The sequence below is a fragment of the Hyperolius riggenbachi genome, chromosome 1, assembly GCF_040937935.1.
Source record: "Hyperolius riggenbachi isolate aHypRig1 chromosome 1, aHypRig1.pri, whole genome shotgun sequence".
NCBI lineage: Eukaryota > Metazoa > Chordata > Amphibia > Anura > Hyperoliidae > Hyperolius > Hyperolius riggenbachi.
In genome coordinates this window covers 474,159,791-474,178,379 of record NC_090646.1, presented here as the reverse complement: position 1 = coordinate 474,178,379, position 18,589 = coordinate 474,159,791, and the positions used below count along the sequence as shown (strand labels likewise).

General features: G+C 45.7%; 1 protein-coding gene across 8 annotated transcripts in view; it reads left to right on the top strand.

Annotated features, from left to right (window-relative positions):
* The window catches only part of LOC137521658 (cytosolic phospholipase A2 gamma-like), a 125,906-nt gene extending 107,317 nt beyond the window's left edge, over window positions 1-18,589 (top strand). For all 8 annotated transcript variants that reach the window (XM_068241279.1, XM_068241270.1, XM_068241260.1 and 5 more), the window contains one exon: window positions 18,287-18,589. In XM_068241279.1, the coding sequence (XP_068097380.1) occupies window positions 18,287-18,459 (173 nt within the window). In that variant the 3' untranslated portion in view covers window positions 18,460-18,589. The remainder of the gene's footprint in view (window positions 1-18,286) is intronic.

Sequence of the window (18,589 nt, the reverse complement as noted above, 5' to 3'; positions counted from 1 at the left end):
AAATGCATTGTCAAAGCTACCTCTAAGGGGAGACCGTTCAAGGTGTTAGTTTAGGTATTTCTACCTCTACTCCACTGCCTGATTTGAAGTGGTAAATAGGATGATTGCCAGCACATAATTGAGACGGCTTGATGGCCAAAGACTGTATAGTATGCGACAAATAAGAATGAGCAGGCTTTCCCCTGACGCTTCACCTACACAACTGCATTGAATAATATACATACATCTCTGCAGAAACAAATGATAGATCCATATTCCCTACAGCTATTTTACCATTCATCCCCCAAGGTGTTGGTAACAGTTACGGTAACTGCATTTTGTACGTTGAGATTCAAACAATTAAAGGTTTAAATGCCATTTTTAAACATCTAGTTTAGTCCCATTTTTCTTTCTATCCAATCACCACTCAGTATTGTACACTTCCCTGCAGCACCATAATCCACATGGCCATGTATTACAATGTACTATATGTGCTGAGGGCTGTGCACAGCAATGACCTCTTGGTGCATCACAGGATGAGTTGTGGAACACAAGCCAGAACTGGAATGTAAAAAATCACCTGAGTATAACAAAGCCAAAGGAAAGAATACACACAAATCAAAGGTCATGCCATTCTTGAGTAAATCACAATTCATTATCCACCATATAGACAAATATAGTGAAGTACCAAATTCCTTATCTATTTTGTAAGAGATACATTGATTGGATGATCTACAAGTGCACTTGGAACATTTTTATTCCTTAAGCTGCATACACACAAGGCACGGATGTCTGCAGTTGCATGGAGACGAGCAACAGTCTAAAGTCTCCAGCAACGACAGTTGTATACAAGCGACGATTGTATACACGCGGCAACAACCTGTCTACAACATAGCGGAAACTGTTGCTCAGCAACTTCTGTCGCAGGTTCAATGAACTGTCGGACTCACAAGAGTTGCTAGAGACTAGCATACACATGACCGCACTGACTTGAGACTAGCGACGGTTCCTGCAACAGCTGTTGCCGGCGATTGGCCAAGTCAATCGCCTGGCGACAGCTCTGATTAGCAACAGTTCCTTGCGCGCGCCTCATACACACGGAGGACCTGTCGCCGCAACATGCGCGCGCCATGTGTTTCCAGGAACAGTTGTAGCCCGTGTGTATTGGGTCATTAGGCCGCAGGGGCCCAAGTGCCCTTGATAAAGCAGCTAAAACAATGTGTAGGAGGCACCCAGAATATAACATATAAATCATATAGTCGAAGTAAATGTCTTGCCTCCATCAATGACATGGGCACCCACACTCATGATCACTGCTGACTTAGGCACTTTTATTGACCTGAGTAAGCAGGCCAGTACCCGTGAAACGCGTTGTCTGTTGTGCATCATTAAAATAGAATTCTACTTATGTGGTATGATCATTGATGGAGTTAAGACATAATTACTTCTATACTATATGATTTAAAGTTAAGTTATACTCTGGGCGCCTCCTAAACATTGTTTTAGCTATAATGTACACCACGTGTCCAAATGCCTAAAGAGAGCGACCGACCAGCTGATCTGGGATACTTAACGGGAACAGTTAATTTCCCGTAGGCTCTGTCAGTGGTTGCAGGAGTGCATCCCACCCTTAAAGGGAAACTGAAGAGAGAGGTATATGGAGGCTGCCATGTTTATTTCCTTTTAAGCAATACCAGTTGCCTGGCAACCCTGCTGATCCTCTGTCTCTAATACTATTAGCCATAGCCCCTGAACAAGCATGCAGCAGATCAGGTGTTTCAGACATTAAAGTCAGATCTGACAAGACTCACTGCATGCTTGTTTCTGGTGTTATTCAGATACTACTGCAGAGAAATAGACCAGCAGGGCTGCCAGGCAACTGGTATTGATTAAAAGGAAATAAATATGGCGGCCTCTGTATACCTCTTACTTCAGTTCCTTTAAGAGTATAACTTTCTACTTTACTCCTCATCTACTTCCTTTAACAATGCTGCACCATTGGGCTCCTGGTCTCTCTCATTTTAGAACCTTAGTGGTTGTTTTCACAACCACCAGGAACTATCCCGTACCCCTAATAAAGTAATAAGTCTTGCCTTGTTTTGTAGGATAATTTTATTCTGGTCCCCTTACCGAAGTAATTTAAAGTGATCCCAAGGTGAGTGATATGAAGGCTGCCATATTTGTTTCCTTTTAAACAATACCAATTGCCTGGCTACCCTGCTGATCTATTTGGCTGCAGTAGTGGCTGAATAACACCAGAAACAAGCATGCAGCTAGTCTTGTCAGTTCTGACAATAGTGACAAACACCTGATCTACATATGCTTGTTCAGGGTCTTAGGCTAAAAGTATTAGAGGCAGAGGATCAGCAGGATAGCTGGGCAGCTGGTATTGCTTAAAAGGAAATATATTTATGGTAACCTCCATATAACTCCCATTGGGTTCACTTTAGGCACTCCAGGATGTTGTATCTCTGATATGCCCACTTATTAAGTCAACCTGGATATACCTCTTCTAATCTTTGCCAGTGTAACTACACTGGTAGGAGAACAGGTGGTATAACCCAAAGTCTTTGCAGCCCATGATAAAGCTTTAAGTTTTCTACACAAGATTCAATGAATGCTTGCGTGATGCTGCATCCTTCAACCAGCAGGGACAGGAAATGCTAAAATAACTGAGAAATATCACATTTGGACTTTACCTGAACTGACATGGTGCCTGATTAGCTTAGCTCTGATAAAAATGGCATGTGCAGGCAGTGCGCGACAATATTATTGGTACTAATGCCAGTAGAGTACCAAGTGATCCATGGTACATGGATAACGTGAGTGTTGCTATGGCAATGTGTTACAAGACACGTGTGATGCATATCATCATAGTAATGCTTGCGTTGCCCATGTACAGAGGGTCGTGCTAACTACTTCATGCACTTCGCCTGACCGTCCCCCGCATCACCCAGTCCCATGCACGCCTCCAAGACTTCTCAAGAGCCGCTCCAACACTATGGAACTCCCTACCTCCACCCATTAGGGCAGCCCCCTCCAACACCTTCAAGAAGGCCCTTAAAACTCACCTTTTCACTCTGGCCTACCACCCCTCACAATTGCTCTAAACCCACAGCTAAACTCTGGTCCCCTACCTCTCGTGTCCCTACCTCTCCCTCTAGATTGTAAGCCTTTGGGCAGGGTCCTCCTCCTTTTGTGTCCTACCTGATCATGCACCTCCATTAATGTGCACACATGCTATGCATCTGACTGACCCTAACTTGCCTAATCTCCATGCTCCATCCAGTGACTGACTAAGCATTACCTTGTACTCATACTGTGCTGTGTGATCTGTTTTTTTTGTATTCCTGTATTGTCACCCCTAAATATTGTCTGTAACCTAAATTAATGTCCAGCGCTGCGTAATATGTTGGCGCTTTATAAATACAATTATTAATAATAATAATAATGCATGTTACTCTGCTGGTTTTGGTATCGGAAATATTGCCATGCACTGTCTGCGCAGAGCAGTTTTACCAAAGCTGCTTCAATCAGTCCTATCATGAGATAAACATTGGGTTCATCTGCATAAATAAGAATATAATTGCGAATACTGAAATAAGTTTTCAAAGTGAATCTCATTTAGATCGCAGAAAACAGGAATGCCAGCACATCCAATAGTATTTAATGCTTTTGGTTATGGAGTATGTGACCTACACTGCAACATATTTGGAACAAGCTCCTGTTTCAAGCAGAGCCGGGACAAGGTCCTCCAGCACCTAAGGCTGAGACACCAAAGTGCGCCCCCCATCCCTCCCACCCCAGCCGTCACACACTGATTGCTATTAGACTAAGAGGTGCCACAGGGCCCACAACCTCCCCAACACCTTAATATCTAGTTATCTGGCTTGCAGTCACTGCCATGTATCCCCTTTTCTTATTTCTTTCTGCTTCATACACAATTAGGAATGACAGCTGAATGAATTATGCGCCCCCTCCTACACTGCACCCTGAGGCTGGAGCCTCTCCAGCCTATGCCTCGGCCCGGCCCTGTTATCACCTCTGATAAGAATCCCCGACTGAGCACTCAGTTTAGCTTTGCTACGGAAAGATTATAGCTGAGTCTGTCTTCTCTGGTGTCTTTTCAAGCGCAAGCCTGCCCCCTTGTGGCTCTGCTATAATGACTCAGCTATAATCATTCCCAGCAAAGCCAGACTGAATTCTCAGTCCGGGATTCTTATCACAGCTGGTAACAGACACTTTTAGCAGTGAGGATGAAACAGAGCGCAAGGTAGGTGTTTTCTCTAATGTTCCCACTGATATATATGGTAAAATACATGAGGGTGCTTCGTCTCTGGTTCACTTTAACCACTTGCCGACCGCCTACTTCATATTGGCGGCGGCAAAGTGGCAGCCCCAGGACCACGTAACGCAGATTGGCGTCAGGTCCTGGGGCACTCTCTGGCCGGGGATCGCGCGCTGGGATGCGCGCGCATCCACCGGCAATAGGCTCCGCCCACCCGCGACGTCAACCCGCCGGCCAATCGGAAGCGCCGGCGGGTTGTTAACCCGACGATCCCCGGATAGGAAGCGTATAATACGCTTTGTAATGTTTACAAAGTGTATTATACAGGCTGCCTCCTGCCCTGGTGGTCCCAGTGTCCGAGGGACCACCAGGGCAGGCTGCAGGCACCCTAGTCTGCACCCAAACACACTGATCTGCCCCCCCCTGCCCCCTGATCGCCCACAGTACCCCTCAGACCCCCCCCCTGCCCACCCCCCAGACCACCATTTGCACACAATCACCCCCCTAATCACCCATCAATCACTCCCTGTCACTATCTGTCAACGCTATTTTTTTTTTTAGTCCCTAAACTGCCCCCTGCTCCCTCCTGATCACCCCCCCACCCCTCAGATTCTCCCCAGACCCCCCCAGACCCTCCCCCCCCCTGTGTACTGTATGCATCTATCCCCCCTGATCACCTGTCAATCACCCATCAATCACCCGTCAATCACCCGTCAATCACCCCCTGTCACTGCCACCCATCAATCAGCCCCTAACCTGCCCCTTGCGGGCAATCTGATCACCCACCCACACCAATAGATCGCCCGCAGATCCGACATCAGATCACCTCCCAAATCCATCGTTTACATCTATTCTCTCCTCTAAACACCCACTAATTACCCATCAATCACCCATCAATCACCCCCTATCACCACCTGTCACTGTTACCCATCAGATTAGACCCTTGCGGGCACCCAATCGCCCGCCCACACGCTCAGATTGCCCTCAAACCCCCCCTTATCGATTCGCCAGTGCATTATTTACATCCGTTCTTCCCTGTAATAACCCACTGATCACCTGTCAATCACCCCCTGTCACTGCCATCCATCAATCACCCCCTGTCACTGCCACCCATCAATCAGCCCCTAACCTGCCCCTTGCGGGCAATCTGATCACCCACCCACACCAATAGATCGCCCGCAGATCCGACATCAGATCACCTCCCAAATCCATCGTTTACATCTATTCTCTCCTCTAAACACCCACTAATTACCCATCAATCACCCATCAATCACCCCCTATCACCACCTGTCACTGTTACCCATCAGATTAGACCCTTGCGGGCACCCAATCGCCCGCCCACACGCTCAGATTGCCCTCAAACCCCCCCTTATCGATTCGCCAGTGCATTATTTACATCCGTTCTTCCCTGTAATAACCCACTGATCACCTGTCAATCACCCCCTGTCACTGCCACCCATCAATCACCCCCTGTCACTGCCACCCATCAATCAGCCCCTAACCTGCCCCTTGCGGGCAATCTGATCACCCACCCACACCAATAGATCGCCCGCAGATCCGACATCAGATCACCTCCCAAGCGCAGTGTTTACATCTATTCTCTCCTCTAAACACCCACTAATTACCCATCAATCACCCCCTATCACCACCTGTCACTGTTACCCATCAGATTAGACCCTAATCTGCCCCTTGCGGGCACCCAATCACCCGCCCACACCTCAGAACGCCCTCAGACCCCAGCCCTGATCACCTCGCTAGTGCATTGCTTGCATCTATTTCCCCCCTCTAATCACACCTTGAGACACCCATAAATCACCTCCTGTCACCCCCTAGCACACCTACCCATCAGATCAGGCCCTAATTTGCCCCGTGTGGGCCCTGATCACTCGGCCAAACCCTCAGATCCCCCTCAGACCCCCTTCCGATCACCTCCCCAGTGCATTGATTGCATCTATTTTCCCATCTAACCGCCCCCTGAGACACCCATCAATCACCTCCTGTCACCCCCCTAGCACTCCTATCCATCAGATCAGGCCCAATTCATCCTGTCATCTAAGAGGCCACCCTGCTTATGACTGTTTCCACAAAATTTGCCCACTCATAGACCACCTGTCATCAAAATTTGCAGATGCTTATACCCCTGAACAGTCATTTTGAGAAATTTGGTTTCCAGACTACTCACAGTTTTGGGCCTGTAAAATGCCAGGGCAGTATAGGAACCCCACAAGTGACCCCATTTTAGAAAGAAGACACCCCAAGGTATTCTGTTAGGTGTATGATGAGTTCATAGAAGATTTTATTTTTTGTCAAAAGTTAGCGGAAATTGGATTTTTATTGTTTTTTTCACAGTGTCATTTTTCACTAACTTGTGACAAAAAATAAAATCTTCTATGAACTCACCATACCCCTAACGGAATACCTTGGGGTGTCGTCTTTCTAAAATGGGGTCACTTGTGGGGTTCCTATACTGCCCTGGCATTTTAGGGGCCCTAAACCGTAGAGAGTAGTCTAGAAAACAAATGCCTCAAAATGACCTGTGAATAGGACGTTGGGCCCCTTAGCGCACCTAGGCTGCAAAAAAGTGTCACACATGTAGTATCGCCATACTCAGGAGAAGTAGTATAATGTGTTTTGTGGTGTATTTTTACACATACCCATGCTGGGTGGGAGAAATCTCTCTGTAAATGGACAATTGTGTGTAAAAAAAATCAAAAATGTGTCATTTACAGAGATATTTCTCCCACCCAGCATGGTTATATGTAAAAATACACCACAAAACACATTATACTACTTCTTCTGAGTACGGCGATACCACATGTGTGACACTTTTTTGCAGCCTAACTGTGCTAAGGGGCCCAAAGTCCAATGAGTACCTTTAGGATTTCACAGGTCATTTTGAGACATTTGGGTTCAAGACTACTCCTCACGGTTTAGGGCCCCTAAAATGCCAGGGCAGTATTGGAACCCCACAAATGACCCCATTCTAGAAAGAAGACACCCCAAGGTATTCCGTTAGGAGTATGGTGAGTTCATAGAAGATTTTATTTTTTGTCACAAGTTAGCGGAAATTGATATGTATTGTTTTTTTTTTCACAAAGTGTCATTTTCCGCTAGCTTGTGACAAAAAAAAAATCTTCTATGAACTCACCATACCCCTAACGGAATACCTTGGGGTGTCTTCTTTCTAAAATGGGGTCACTTGTGAGGTTCCTATACTGCCCTGGCATTTTAGGGGCCCTAAACCGTGAGGAGTAGTCTAGAATCCAAATGCCTCAAAATGACCTGTGAATAGGACGTTAGGCCCCTTAGCGCACCTAGGTTGCAAAAAAGTGTCACACATGTGGTATCGCCGTACTCAGAAGAAGTAGTATAATGTGTTTTGAGGTGTATTTTTATACATACCCATGCTGGGTGGGAGAAATCTCTCTGTAAATGGACAATTGTGTGTAAAAAAAATCAAATAATTGTCATTTACAGAGATATTTCTCCCACCTAACATCTGTATGTGTAAAAATACACCCCAAAACACATTATACTACTTCTCCTGAGCACGGCGGTACCACATGTGTGGCACTTTTTTGCACCCTAAGTGCGCTAAGGGGCCCAAAGTCCAATGAGTACCTTTAGGATTTCACAGGTCATTTTGCGACATTTGGTTTCAAGACTACTCCTCACGGTTTAGGGCCCCTAAAATGCCAGGGCAGTATAGGAACCCCACAAATGACCCCATTTTAGAAAGAAGACACCCCAAGGTATTCCATTAGGAGTATAGTGAGTTCATAGAAGATTTTATTTTTGTCACAAGTTAGCAGAAAATGACACTTTGTGAAAAAAAACAATTCAAATCAATTTCCGCTAACTTGTGACAAAAAAAAAAAATCTTCTATGAACTCACCATCCTCCTAATGGAATACCTTGGGGTGTCTTCTTTCTAAAATGGGGTAATTTGTGGGATTCCTATACTGTCCTGGCATTTTAGGGGCCCTAAACCGTGAGGAGCAGTCTTGAAACGAAATTTCTCAAAATGACCTGTGAAATCCTAAAGGTACTCATTGGACTTTGGGCCCCTTAGCGCAGTTAGGGTGCAAAAAAGTGCCACACATGTGGTATCGCCGTACTCAGGAGAAGTAGTATAATGTGTTTTGGGGTGTATTTTTCCACATACCCATGCTGAGTGGGAGAAATATCTCTATAAATTGACAATTGTGTGTAAAAAAAATAAAACAATTGTCATTTACGGAGATATTTCTCCCACCCAGCATGGGTATGTGTAAAAATACACCCCAAAACACATTATACTACTTCTCCTGAGTACGGCAATACCACATGTGTGGCACTTTTTTGCAGCCTAACTGCGCTAAGGGGCCCAAAGTCCAATGAGCATCTTTAGGCTTTACAGGGGTGCTTACAATTAGGCACCCCCCAAAATGCCAGGACAGTGAACACACCCCACAAATGACCCCATTTTGGAAAGTAGACACTTCAAGGTATTCAGAGAGTAGCATAGTGAGTCCGTGCCAGATTTCATTTTTTTTTGTCGCAAGTTAGAAGAAATGGAAACTTTTTTTTTTTTTTTTTTGTTACAAAGTGTCATTTTCCGCTAACTTGTGACAAAAAATTAAATCTTCTATGAACTCACCATGCCTCTCACTGAATACTTTGGGATGTCTTATTTCCAAAATGGGGTCATTTGGGGGGGATTTGTACTATCCTGGAATTTTAGCCCCTCATGAAACCTGACAGGTGCGCAGAAAAGTCAGAGATGCTTGAAAATGGGAAAATTCACTTTTGGCACCATAGTTTGTAAACGCTATAACTTTTACCCAAACCAATAAATATACACTGAATGGGTTTTTTTTTATCAAAGACATGTAGCAGAATAACTTTCGCGCTCAAATGTATAGGAAATTTTACTTTATTTGAAAAATGTCAGCACAGAAAGTTAAAAAAGTCATTTTTTTGACAAAATTCATGTCTTTTTTGATGAATATAATAAAAAGTAAAACTCGCAGCAGCAATCAAATAGCACCGAAAGAAAGCTGTATTAGTGACAAGAAAAGGAGGTAAAATTCATTTAGGTGGTAGGTTGTATGACTGAGCAATAAACCGTGAAAGCTGCAGTGGTCCGAATGGAAAAAAAGGCTCTGGTCCTTAAGGGGTTTTATGACTGCAGTCCTTAAGTGGTTAAAACCCCTTTATAGATTTGGTTCTACATTATAGCTCCATACACCTTTAATCGCCCTCTGCATTCCTTCAATGACCTACTAATGTGTGTCTCATTCTTAACCTACTCCCATATGCAGCTCCAAAACCTCTCTAGGGCTGCGCCCACTCTCTGGAACTCCCTCCTTAATCCTATATAGGATGTCTCCTAACATAGTCCCCCACCTCTTAGATTGTAAGGTGGATTGGGCAGGTCCTCCCTCCTTCCTGTGTCATGGTTTGTACTTATTATTTATGTAAGTATGTAATTTGTGTCCTTTCTTATTTATGGCACAGCGCTGCGTAGTATGTAGGTGGCTTATAAACAGAAGGATAATAATAAATAATAATAGTATAGAATGGAGAAGAGCAGGAGGCGTGGGAAGACCTCAGAGGTAGATAGGAACAAATAAAACACAAAGGTTTGATGACTGTTTGTTTATAGTGGCCTGCCCTGTTTTAATGACATACTTTTCAATAGCATTAAGTAAACAGAACATAGATGGACGCACTCGCTACATCCCTATAATAATAATATAGTAGGAAGAAAAGAATAACAGGAAACCAATGGGCGTCTGTTCATAAACAAAACCCGTGTATGATCGGGAAGAAAAATAGGATGCGTTTCCAATAACCAAGCAAAAATCATTCAAAGCGGACCTGAATTTAGAACTTCCTGTCTGCTCTAAAAGATAAGCAACAGCAGAATAGCCTTTGAAGAAAAACCTCTCTTTGTCACAGCTAATACAAATCCTGCAATAAATCTACAGTGTGTCTACTTCCTGCTTTCATGATAGCAGACATAGGGTTTAACATTCTGAGTTTATAAATTAGCTGCTCTGCCGAGGCAGCCAGCTGAAACAGCTGAGACATCGAATTACAGTTGTGATCAGTTACAGATAATGAGGAGGAATTAGACAGGCTAACTTTAAAGTGTACCTGAGACAACTGGGGGTAAAGGATTTTACTTCCTCCAGCTCCCTGTAGTCCGTTAGCTCCTCCGTGCCCACCTGGTCCCCTCTGTTCTCCTGCAGTCAGCCCCAGTAAAGTCACAGGCTACAGTGCAGGCGCAGTCCAGTCCGCACCTCCTCCTTGGTCATGCTCCCGTGGCCAGGAGCGGAGATGGATTAAGATGTAATGGGGCCCTAGACAAGGTAGATTTGTGGTCCTTCTGGTAAGATAAAGCGAAGAGAGGACAAAGAAGGTGACAGGAGGGCCCCTTGACACCCACTAGGCCCCAAGCACCTGTCTAGGTTGCCTGGTGGGTGATCCTGCTCGGGCCAGGAGCTTTCCGCACCTGAACAGTTACAAACCTTAAAGGGGCACTATGGTGAAAAGTTGTAAAATTTAAAATATGTGCAAACATAAACAAATAAGAAGTATGTTTTTCCAGAGTAAAATGAGCCATAAATTACTTCTCTCCTATGTTGCTGTCACTTACAGTAGGTAGTAGAAATCTGACATCACCGACAGGTTTTGGACTAGTCCATCTCTTCATGGGGGATTCTCATATATTTATTTATTTTCAAAAGCATTTAGTGAATGGGGATGGCAGTTGCTCTGTCCAACTGCCAAAAAAACTGTGTAGCGAGCAGGGAAGCTGGCCAGCATCATTGTTTAAATCCTTTTTGTGGAATATCTTTATAAAGAATAAAAGCCTTGCTGAGAATCCCCTATGAATAGATGGACTAGTCCAAAACCTGCCACTTTTGTCAGATTTCTACTACCTACTGTAAGTGACAGCAACATAGGATAAAAGTAATGTATGGCTCATTGAACTCTGGAAAAAAAAAACTTCTTATTTGTCTATGTTTGCACATATTTAAAACTTTACAATTTTTTGCCGTAGTGCCCCTTTAACTAACTGCGCAGGCACAGAATACTTCCGGTCACAGAAGCTCAATCGAGGTGGCCAGAGCGCGCAGTCACATTAGCCACTCCACAGCCAAGTCAGCACCATCCAGTAGTATCAAAGCTCTTTTTTTGTTAAAAAAGTAGCATGACAAGCATCTCCGCATCATTGCTGAGAAGCTTGTCATGCTACTTTTTTAACAATAAAAGAGCTTTGATACTACTGGATGGTGCTGACTTGACTGTGGAGGAGTTGCTGGAGTGTCTGGGAGTGCAGAGACACTGTAAGTCATAGCACATCACTTTTCCCTCCGTGGGTGCTTGCTACACACTGATTCTTTACATGCACAGTAGCCAAGCGGCTACCGGCGCTGACAGCGGGAGAGCGGAGACTGTATACCGAGAAGCCGACGGAGTACAGGGATCTGGAAGGAGCTCAAGGTAAAGGTGGCCCCTAACGATCCAATTTCTAGCGAAAAATCGTTAGATCGATCAGAAATTCTGATCGGATTGGTTGTAAATAACCTCCATTGATGGACACAATCGATTATGAACGAGTGAAAGAATGTCGTCCGAATGAATTTTCGTTGAAGCAAAATTTGGATCTTCTTGTTGGTTGTAATAGATAGGAAGCAAAGATTGGTTAGTTGAACGATGTATTACAATATTTCACTTCCGATCAGAATTTCTGATCGCTCAAATCAGGGGCGTAACTAGGCCCCACCGGGCCCCCCTGCAGAATTTCTGAGCGGCCCCCCCCCCTGGGGCCCGCTCGGGGTCGTTTTGTGGGGGTTGGAGGGGACGCAGCATGAGGGGAAAGCCATGCAGCAATTCGGCGGGGAGGGGGGGGAAGGTCCCCCCCCCCTCCCTCACCTCGGGGCTCTCCCCTCTGCGCTCCCCTCCGCCTTAAATCTAAGTCCGGGCAGTGTCTGGGCAGCGGCGGGCAATCTTCGGGTGATCCGGATAGTAGTTATCCGGATTACACCCAGTACTGCTGTGCTGTGCGGGCTAGGCGGAGGATCAAGCTTACCCTTCTGACGTCTTCTCCGGCCGTCCCTCGGCGCCTCCCACGATGCGTTCCACTCGGCGCTCACGTGACTTCAAACACTTCCTCCTTCCGGGCTGAAGGAGGAAGTGTTTGAAGTCACGTGAGCGCCGAGTGGAACGCATCGTGGGAGGCGCCGAGGGACGGCCGGAGAAGACGTCAGAAGGGTAAGCTTGATCCTCCGCCTAGCCCGCACAGCACAGCAGTACTGGGTGTAATCCGGATAACTACTATCCGGATCACCCGAAGATTGCCCGCCGCTGCCCAGACACTGCCCGGACTTAGATTTAAGGCGGAGGGGAGCGCAGAGGGGAGAGCCCCGAGGTGAGGGAGGGGGGGACCTTCCCCCCTCCCCGCCGAATTGCTGCATGGCTTTCCCCTCATGCTGCGTCCCCTCCAACCCCCACAAAACGGCCCCGAGCGGGCCCCAGGAGGGGGGCCAGGCCCCCCCGCGGGTGCAGGGGCTGCAGGCCCTATTGTTACGCCAGTGGCTCAAATGATTTTTCGCTAGAAATTGAACCGTTAGTGTTCAATAATTCCTCTCGGTTCCCCCTTCTGCTGGAAGCTGCTCTGCCGCGCAACACACAGTCGCTCCTCCTAGCCCTGCCATAGCAGCAGAATGTGTTGCTAGGCTATAGCCTAGCAATACCTCTGTACAGCATATAGCCCAGAGCTTTTGAAACTATTAAAACTAAAAGTTTGTAAATATTATTTTTATTGCTGAACATGATATTATTATGATTGTTCTTCTGTACATTTTATTATTTGCCCTTTTCATAAAGCAGCAACATGACACTGCTGTACCATAAAAAGATGGCAAAAACGTGAGCTAAGCAACCATGAACACATGACACAGGAGGGAAGAGGACCTGTCCTGTCAGGTTCACAATGTCAATGACTCTGTCAAGTTGTGTCCTCTCCCTATGCTGGTATTCTGCGCAGCGATGTGTCTCGACTCGCAGGCTGACAGTCTCTTTCTGATCCTAAAGCCAGTTTTACTTTATGTTTGGCGAGGCTAGACTGGGTTGAATATTAATCCGCCCCAGGGCGATACAACGCCAGTCTGGCAGAGGTGTGTATGTGTGTAAACTAATAATTATCCTGCGATCACCGCAGCTAAATATTCCCCAAACTTCTCCCACGCGGTATTAAAGTGGACCTGAACTCTTGCACAGCACAGAAGGAAAACATAGAGAAATGCACCCTGTATGTATTTAGAGAGTTTAGCCTGTCTAATTTCCGCTTGATCTCTCAGCTGTGTCAGCTGGCTGCCTTGGTAGAGTAGTTCATTTGTAAACACAGAATGTTAACAATATGTCTGCTTCCATAAAAGCAGGAACTAGACACACTGCAGATTTATTGCAGGATTTGTATAATTCAGATGGAACAAAGAATTGTTTTCCTTAAGGCTACTTACACACTTTGGCCTCAATTCACAGAGCTTTATCAAACACTTTATCAAACGTTTGATAATTTACCTCATGGGTAAAATCTAATTTTGAATTTACAAAGGCGTTATAGATATATTGAACGTTTTATCAATAAAGCATTCGATAAATATATAACACCTAATTGAATTAAAAATTAGATTTTACCCATGAGGTAAATTATCAAACGTTTGATAAAGTGTTTGATAAAGCTTAGTGAATTGAGGCCTAAGACGTTGCGTTTTAGGGGACGTTATGGTCGCATAATGTGCCCCTAACGCAACGCCTGGTGCTCTTGGATGTGGACGTCAGAGTGAGCCGCGTTGTGCAGCTCACTCTGGCATCCATGATGCAGTGATGCGCACTCTTGGACGCATGCGGCATCACGTGGTCCCGCCAGCCAATCGCCGCACAGAGCAGCGCTCCAGGAAGTAAACACTGCACGTCACACCGTGCAGGGAATATTAATTAGCCATGTGGCTGGCCGAGGAGGAGGAGGGAAGACCTCCTCCTCCAACACTACTGAGCATGTGCGCACAGTCCATGCAGCACTTTCAACTTACGTGCTGCGTTACAATGTAACGCAACGTGGGCACTGTGAACAGCCTATTGATTAATCATTGCTGTGAGTTGGGATGCGTTACTGGCTGCTCTAACGTGCGCCTGTAACGTCTTACTGTGAAAGCAGCCTTAAAGAGGAACTGTAACATGAAAAGATCCCCTGGGGGGTACTCACCTCGGTAGGGGGAAGCCTCCGGATCCTAATGAGGCTTCCCACGCCGTCCTCCATCCGTCAGGGGTCTCGCTGCAGCCCTCCGTGGAGTCCGTGCAGCGGTGACGTCAATATTTACCTTCCTGGCTCCTGCGCAGGCGCTCTGACGGCTGTCGGCTCAGAACTACACGGAAATACCCGATCGCCGTCGGGTCCGCTCTACTGCGCAGGCGCAAGTGTCCTGCGCCTGCGCAGTAGAGCGGACCCGAATGAGATCGGGTATTTCCGTGTAGTTCGGAAAGGAAAGCCGCCACAGCGCCCCCGCTGGAGCCAGCAAAGGTAAATATTGAACTGACAGTCGGCACAGTCGCCGGCTGTTCGGAGGGCTGCAGCGAGACCCCTGTGGGACAGAGGACGGCGTGGGAAGCCTCATTAGGATCCGGAGGCTTCCCCCACCCGAGGTGAGTACCCCCCAGGGGATCTTTTTAATGTTACAGAGTCTCTTTAAAGGTTATTATACTCAAACTTATACAGTCTACTCCATGTTTTCAGTCCAGCTCAGAAGATCTACAGATCACTGCTCTGAGCTGTATTAATCCATAGAATGGGGACTAATCCTTTCCGCCTATTAGGCAAAGTAAATGAGAGGGTGTTAGTTACTTGATCTGGCATATATTTTATGCTATTTATAGCTTATTATATATGCATTTGAATCTTTAAGCTGGCCACTAACGGTCCAATTTCTAGAGAAAAATCGTTCGAGCGATCAGAAATTCTGATCAGATTGGTTGTAAATAATCTCCATTGGTGGACACAATCGTTTATGAACGAGTGAAAAAAATGTCGCCCGAATGAATTTTCGTCGAACGAAAATTTGGATTTTCTTGGTGGTCGTGATAGATAGGAAGCAATAATTGGTTAGTTGATGGTGTAGTGAACGATTTTTCGTCCGATCAGAATTTCTGATCGCTCGAACGATTTTTCGCTAGAAATTGGACCGTTAGTGGCCAGCTTAAAGAAAACCTGAACTGAAAATGAAAAGTCAAAATAAACATACACAAGTCATACTTACCTCCCATGTAGTCTACTACTCAATCTCTTTCTCCTCTCTTGCATCCCATTTGTCCACTGGGATCAATGGAATTCTCCGTCCTCCATTTTAAAAATGGCCATTACCCCATAACAGCCTCCTGGTCAGCACACAGTTAAACTGTAACATCACCCACTTGAGCCATAGGGAAACATGGACATTACCTGGTACATCAGTTTTCCTCTCAGCTATAACTGACAGCAACTGATATATTTCAGATCTGACAAAATATTGTCAGAACTGGAAGGGATTATTGTCAGAAGAAAATGGTGAGCTTCTGAAATGAACTGATGGCAAGGTAACTATGTAATGTTCATTTGAAGTTACCTCATGTGTTTATTTTAAATATTTTTACTCAGTACAGGTTCTCTTCAAGATTATTTTTGTCTTCCATACTCAAAATGTATGTCAATTTGTACTGGCACCAGAGCAGGGACAAGGTCCTCCAGCACCCAAGGCTGAGACACCAAAGTGCGCCCCTCCATCCCTTCCACCCCCCAGCCATCACACACTGATTGCTATTAGACTAAGAGGGCCACAGGGCCCACAACCTCCCCAGCACCTTAATATCTAGTTATCTGGCTTGCAGTCACTGCTCTGTATCCCCTTTTCTTATTTCTTTCTGCTTCATACACAATTAGGAATGACAGCTGAATGAGTTTTGCACCCCCTCCTACACTGCGCCCTGAGGCTGGAGCCTCTCCAGCCTCTGCCTCGGCCCGGCCCTGGTTTCAAGTATGTCAAACCCCTCTAACAGAAATCCCAACTCCTCTATTTAGATACTGTCTTGCTCACTGGCCAATCAATACTAAAGATGGCATCTGGTCAATCTCAATGCTAAGAACTCCTGGACCTTATGGGAGTTTGCAGGCACACTTGCAGACCCCCTCAACACGTAATCCACAGCATCACCATGGCAGCAATATCAAACAGCTAAGTCTGTATAGGTAAGGGCAGAGGTGGCCTTAGAGTACGCGGGGCCCGGGGCGAGTGTCATATGCAGAGCCTAGAGACATATGCTGTGGACACACACACACACACACACACACACACACACACACACACACACACACGCTGTGGAAACACACGCACACACTGTGGAATCACACACTCTGTATAGGTTAGATAGGTAGGTGCCCCCAGTATAGGTTAGATAGGTAGGTGCCCCGCAGTATAGATTAGATAGGTGCCCCGCAGTATAGATTAAATAGGTGCCCTGCAGTATAAATTAGATAGGTAGGTGCCTGCAGTATAGATTACATAGGTGCCTGCAGTATAGATTAGATAGGTGCCTGCAGTATAGATTAGATAGGTAGGTGCCCCGCAGTATAGATTACATAGGTGCCTGCAGTATAGATTAGATAGGTGCCTGCAGTATAGATTAGATAGGTGACTGCAGTACAGATTAGATCGGTAGGTGCCCTGCAGTATAGATTAGATAGGTGCCTGCAGTATAGATTAGATAGGTGCCTGCAGTACATGTTAGATGGGAAGAAGGCTGCAGCGGTGGGCATAGTTGTTAAAGACTCACGTTTCTTCTTGATGCTCGCAGCTTCCATCTCTTTCCTGTCCCGCCATCTGTGTATTGGTAACAGCGCCCCCTGGGATGACGTGACCGCATGTCACCACAGGGGGCGCTGTTACCAATACACAGATGCCAGGACAGGAAAGAGAATGAATCTGTGAGCATCGAAGGAAGAAACGTGAGTTAACTACTTTGCCCGCTCTACCCACAGCTGCAGAGAGTGTGGGCCTCATCAGGCGCGGGGCCTGGGGCGATTGCCCCACTTGCCACCCCCAAAGGCCGGCTCTGGGTAAGGGGTAGGTCCATTGTGTCAGCACATACAGCCGAGGAGGCACAAGTCCTCTGCCAGCCATACATCAGATGAGGTGAAGCTAGACCAGGGAAATGCTGTCTAGCCACACTAACAAGGTATCTGTGTCCCCCTCAGCAGCTAATGAGGGGGGTGGGATTTATCCAGTCATGCTGCACCAATACTAGTAAGCAATATCAGCAAGCCCTTCTGTTAAAGATGGACTTGTTCATGCTGATATGAGGATCAGATAGACATTCGGGGTTCTAGAATTATTTCACAAGCCGGTATGTACCCCTGTTTGACTTTGTGCATTGCAACAGTGTAATCAGGAGAGATGAAGTAAGACATCCTTACAAGGTGACTAAGCCTAAGATCCAGGGGTTCTATACCTGCCATTCTAATTTAGTTGTATATGCTATAAAATATCTTGTGTGGTCTTGCCCACATAATATAGTTCACACAAAGGTCAACGCTTGCATCTCAGCCCAAAAACAGGACATCAGAGAGTTATTGTTGAGGGAGGCATATTAGATACAAAAATTGGATGCGATGGCACCCAAGGTGAATCCAGCAAAAACTGTACTGGAAATTTGGGTTTGTTCTTAGTCTTTTGCCGGCACCCAAACAACTGACTGAGCCCAAATTACGATAACTGTAATTTGGCCGCCAGCAATAGATGGAAGCAGAATTAAGTCTTTCCCTTCCAGCAGCACCTGCCCACATTAGGAGAAAAAAGCACCAATACCGGGTTTAATTACCATTTTGTCACTTTCTGATGCTGAAATTAACATAAAAGTGGTTATCCTGAATCATTTTCTATACTCTATTTATCCCTACAATGCCTCTTTCAATAAACTGGCTTCTGTTGCTTGCAGGAAAAGTAGAACAACTGAGAGAGACGTACTCCACTTCCCATCTTTCCTACAATGAATCTAAATTGCAAGAACTCATAGAGATTTCTAAGAATAATGTGGAGAAGAGCAAGGATCAAATTCTAGAGCGAATAAAATTGTGCGTTCAGAGGTGTAACCAGAAGACTACAGCATAGACAGCTGGCAATAGTACAGAGAAGCAAAGTGCAAGGAATGCCTGAGAAGTCTGACAAATGAGGTTTACCAGATAAATACTGCTTGTAATAAACAATTCATAATAAAATTTGTATCATGGTTAGTGATTAA